This window comes from Moschus berezovskii, chromosome 24 (genome assembly GCF_049115385.1).
Source record: "Moschus berezovskii isolate FMDL1 chromosome 24, NW_MosBer_1.0, whole genome shotgun sequence".
NCBI classification, from domain to species: domain Eukaryota; kingdom Metazoa; phylum Chordata; class Mammalia; order Artiodactyla; family Moschidae; genus Moschus; species Moschus berezovskii.
The window spans coordinates 3614507-3619461 of NC_142483.1; the positions used below are offsets into that span (position 1 = coordinate 3614507).

At 59.6% G+C, this 4955-nt stretch overlaps 1 protein-coding gene across 1 annotated transcript; it reads right to left on the reverse strand.

The window, feature by feature from the left end:
• Positions 1–1449: 1449 nt before the first annotated feature.
• Positions 1450–4549, reverse strand: TRH (thyrotropin releasing hormone). The gene is made up of 3 exons (XM_055413271.2): positions 4376–4549; positions 3172–3390; positions 1450–2317 (listed from the first exon to the last, which is right to left on the reverse strand). The coding sequence occupies exons 2-3, from the start codon at positions 3380–3382 to the stop codon at positions 1797–1799; spliced, it is 732 nt and encodes a 243-aa protein (XP_055269246.2). The 5' UTR covers positions 3383–3390; positions 4376–4549; the 3' UTR covers positions 1450–1796.
• Between the last annotated feature and the right edge of the window lie 406 nt (positions 4550–4955).

Genomic DNA, 4955 nt, shown 5'->3' on the forward strand with positions numbered 1-4955 from the left:
CCCACCTTCAGGCACCTCGGTGCCTAATCTCTGTGCTGCTTCCCTCATCAAAAATAGAAAAATCCATCAAAGCCTCAATAGTTCAGCAGACTTCTGTGGATATTAGTGGAGATGACAAGTGTGAATGCGTAAGCCCTGAGTTCCTCCAACCCCAGCCCACCCGAACTGAGGTTCCCTGAGGAGGGGAACTGAGTCTCAGACACCCTTCCAACCCTTCTTTCCCTCTCCAGGAAGGTGACCAAACGCTGTGTGCAGAAAAGCCAAATAGCCCATCCACCCACCAAAAAAGAAGGTGTGTAACACACAGTCTAAGACCCAGGGAAATTTCAGAGTTCGAGTCAGAAGTGGGAAGGTGGCCATGAATGGGCCAAATCAGCCCCAGACACGTCTCTTGAGCTTTCTGTACGTTGGGTTCCTCATTAGGAAGTTTGGCCTAATCATGGTAAACCTAGGGTCACTGTGAAGATCAGAATTAATATACATAATGTGCTTAAGAACTGCCTGACACACAGTACATGTTGGGTGTGTGTCACAATTATTACCATTATTTGATTCACAGGATGTCAATGTTTCTGGATTGAAGAGCTGAAGAGCTACCAGACGGCCTCTCCCAGTTTTGCCCAAGTCCCCACCACTCCCTCTTGTACTGCACCCAGCCTGCCTCCCTGCTCAGCCCCTGGTTTGAGTTCACAAACACAGCCTGGCCCTTGTCCTCATTGTGCCTGCCAGATGACACATGAACTCTTGGTTCCTGCCAAGAACAATGATGATTATAAAACTGGGCCAGACCAGCCCTGTCACCAATCAGGCAAACTCAAGTCAGGGTCCTGAGCTGCCTCTCACACCCGTGGCTCCGCCCCAGCTAGCTGTGTGTCTTCTGCCAAGTCCCTCCTCTTCTCCAGGCCTCAGTCTCCCCAGGTGTCGAATGGGCTCCAGAGCTCCCATCTACCTCCCTGGAGCTTGTTCTGAGCTGGGGATGGTGGAGAGGACTTTTCACCCCTGCAAGGTCCCTGATTCCCTTCTCAGCAGAGCTGGGTAGCGCTCAGCCTGTCCCCTCTCAATGCTGTAAAGATAAATCCTACATCAGCTGAGATATAACTGCAACCGCTGACGTTATCCAGATGCAGGTTTTATTAACGCAGATAGGAGAAAGGTGCCGAGAAGGATACATACAAGCCGTGGCTTCCAGGGTGACATTTACAAATTCCTGCACGTGTTTATTCCTGCAGCCACCACACAGCACAGCACCACCCACAATGTTTCTCCCAAGCGGAACACAATCGTAGGGAGGGGCTCTTCCTACCCACAAAAGGATGCCCAAGAAGAGAATGAGATTCTGATTACTAGGGGTGAAGTTTATACATGGCAAATCCTGGCACATGGCAAGGGCTGGGCGCTGGATCTGGACATGCTGGCTTCAACCCCACCCACCCTCCCTGGTTGCTCACATCAGTGGCACCCTGTTCCACCCTGGGGGTCCCTTAGAAGACACAGCACGCTCATCGTAGGGCTAGGGAGGGGAACAGGCCTGCAGGGGTGAGGGGAGAGGGACTCTGGGGTCTGTCGCCTCACCAGAAATGCCGAGTGGGGTGACACAAGGTTTGAACTCATCAGCTGGCTTTCTCTCGTCCCTGATATAGGCAGGTGAGGCCAAGGGCTGGACATGTGTGTAAACTGGGGGGCTCGGGAGTATGGTCAGGCATCGAAGGAGGGGGGGAAAAGGGGGTCACAGGGGGTAGGGCGCACAGGGCTCGAGACACTCTTGGACCACAAACTGAGTTTACAGGCAACAGGCCTCACTCCTCCAGGGGCTCGCTGGCCCAGGTCGCTCGCCGCCCAGGGTGCTGCCGCTTCTCTTCAGCCCCCTGCCCCTGGCTCAGGTCATCGAGGAGTGCCAGCAGAAGGCTGGCTTGGCCGCAGGGTCCCCGGGGTCCACACGGGCTCCCCAGGGCCCTCCTTCCAGGATGCTGGCGTTTCTCGGACATCAGCTCTCCATCCTCGTCCTCATCCCCATCCTCCCCTGCCTCCTCCCAGCTCCTTTGGGCCCTGGGGTCCACCAGCCGTCTGCCTGGGTGCTGCCTCTTGTTGACAGCGTACCCAAGCCAGGAGGCGCGCCGGCCGGGGTGCTGCCGCTTCTGCTGACCCGCGTCCACCGCCCACGCCGCCACCTCGTCCCTCCGGCCGGGGTGCTGCCGTTTGCGGAGTCCCGCGGCCCCTCCTCCTCCCTCTTCTCCTTCCACTCCCTCGTCTGCCTCTTCCTCCCTTTTGCCAGGATGCTGACGCTTGGAGAACCAATCAGGCTGAAAGATCTGGGACTCTGGGGAAGGAAAGAGGCCGGTGAGGGACCCCGTGACCCGCAGAAGCCCACTCCAGCCTTCCTTCCAGGCAAGACAGATTCCCACAGCATTCACCCAGATTCATGGCCTCACACCTGCCTCTCAGGCCTCATAGACCCAGGCACACACACTCACACAGGTGGTGGTCAAGGGCACGGCCTCTGCTTCCACTCCCCAGCTGTGTGACCATAAGCAACTCAACTTATCTGAGCCTCAGTTTCCTTCTGAGTAAAATGGGGTGGGGAAGGGTAATAACAGTACCTATCTGAGGCTTGGTGGTTTAGTCGCTAAGTCGTGTCTGACTCTTGAGACCCCATGGACCGTGGCCCGCCAGGCTCCTCGCTCCACGGAATTCTCCAGGCAAGAATACTGGAGTGGGTTGCTATTTCCTTCTCCAGGGGATCTTCCCCACCCAGGGATAGAGCCTGGGTCTTCTGCATTGCAGACAGATTTAGGATCTGACGCTTAGGAAGATCAAATCCTGCTATGAGGGGTTTCAAGTACTTAGAAGGGTGCCTGGCATACCGGTGCCTAGTATGAACAGGTGCCTAGTAATTCACACTGTAACATACAAAGAAACTCTCTCTCCCTGGCACAGACTCTTTCCCACAGAAGGTCTGCTCTCTGAGATAGTCCCAGAACTGAGATGGAAAAGGAATCTGATCCCAGGAGGCAGTCGACTCACCACCTGCCGAAGGTGTGGCCAGGGGCAGTTTCTGAAAGGCAAGAGGCTGAATGCCTAAGTCGCTCCCTCCTCTGTGGCGAGTTTCCCCTGACCGTCTCCAGCCGGGCGTCCTCCTCTCAACCCGCAGCCCCACACAGTCCCAGCCCTCACCGGATACGCTGTCGTCCTGGTCTCCTCGCAGTCGCTGGAGGTCTTCCCGGAGGAGGAAGAGGCGCTCCGCCTGTCGCAGGAGGTCTTCCAGGCCCTGTTGCTCAGACAGGTCCGCCTCCTGCTGGGCTACATCCGGCTGTGCGCGGCATCCAGGGACACCGGTCAGGGTCAGGGTCAAAGCCATGGCTAGCAGAAACCAAGGGCCAGGCATCTTGGCGTCTGGGGCAGGGAGACAGGAAGAGAACAAAGGTACACTGCTGCGCTCCCCTCCCCGCCTGCTCTATGGCTCTCTTTCCTGTCCTGGGGGATACCCGAGGCCGGGGGTGAGTTGGGGGGATCAACCGTTCAAATGCCCTCCCAGGAGCAGGACCACCTGCCACGTTTGGGCGAGGTCAGCTGGAGGACCTGCCTTGAGTCCTGGGCATCCTCAGCCCTAAGGATGCTTGGACAGCCTGACCGCCCCCAGGTCTACCTGCAAGAGTCAGGGACCCCATTTCCACCGCCACTTCTCAATGCCACTCCTGAAAAGTGTAACCACCAAGATTGCGGTGCGGGCCCAACAGTCAGGACGCTAACCTGCAGCGTCGCAGGCTAAAATTCTCCCCCAAGGTTCCCAAAGCAATGTTTTTATTCCAACACGCCTTCCTTCTACAGCGTTTTGATTGCAACGCTGACTCTATTTCTAACGCTAAGATTCTAGGGCCAGGCTAGGAATCAAATCTTAACACTAAGAGGCTAATTTCAATAGGCTAAATCCTATTTCTAGCTCCGAGACTGAGATTCTCAGGCTGAGGTCGGTTGCCACCGTGAACTTCTGTTTGTAAGGTCCGGATTCGAGTCCTAACTCCCAGGCTCTCCCGCCGGTGCCCAAACTGCCCAGGGCAGCCCCCGGCATCCTGGCGCGGACCTCCAGCATGGGGAAGCCGTGCAGCGGTGGGATGCGAACCTCCCCGCGATGCGCGGCTCCAAAGGCCGGGACGTGAGCGCCGGGAGGGACCGCCAGCCCTGTGCCCGCGCCGTGCCTCCGTCGGGCCCCGGCCTGCGCCGTGGAAGGCCCGGGGGTGCAAGCGCAGCGCCCCTGCCCGGCGCGCTCCGAGCTCCAAAGCGGCCGCTCCCCGCGGGGCGCGCTGGAGGGCGAGCAAAGCGCCCCCTTCTCCCGGGCCCCGGACGCCGCCCGCGGGGAGAAGGGACCGAGAGTGGTTACCTGCCCGGCACGAGCTCCGCGGACCGGTCCGGGATCCTGGGCTCCGATCCGGAGATTCGGGGCCTGGGGTCGGCGGGTGGGGAGTCGAGGAGCGCTGGTGGGACCCGGGCGGCGGCTGCCCTGCTCGCCGCGGGGCCGCTGCTTATATCTGCGCGGGGCGGCGGCGCGGGTGAGGTCAGCGCGGAGGGGTCGCGGCCGCCGGGAAGGGACGCTGACGGCAGCGGGCCCCGTGGGCACCCCGCCCGCCCGCTCCGCCGGAAACCTGGGGCGGGGGCGGCGGGCGGAGGAGTCGGGGCGGGGGGAGGCTCGAGCCGCAGGATGGGATGCTGGAGCGGGTGTTTCCGCATCCAGCTTCGAAGGTCTGGTGTCTAAGAGAACACCCGGGTAGGGGACAAAGGCGGAGAGGCTGAGAGAATCGCACAGAGATGCGCACCGGTCCAAATCGGAGATGGAGACGAGAGATGCACAGAGAGATGCAGAGCAGACACACCCCGGAGAGGCTGAAAGACGCAGAGACAGCCAGGATGGGAGAGGGGGTGGGGGTGCGGGGGAGAGGAGGGGGAGTAACGGGGAGGCCGAG

Excerpts from the sequence above, each read along its gene's own strand:
- TRH (XM_055413271.2), bottom strand. The coding sequence starts at position 3,382 with ATGCCTGGCCCTTGGTTTCTGCTAGCCATGGCTTTGACCCTGACCCTG. Across the intron at positions 2,318-3,171 it reads CCAGGACGACAGCGTATCCG|AGTCCCAGATCTTTCAGCCT; the intron begins GTGAGGGCTGGG and ends TTCCTTCCCCAG.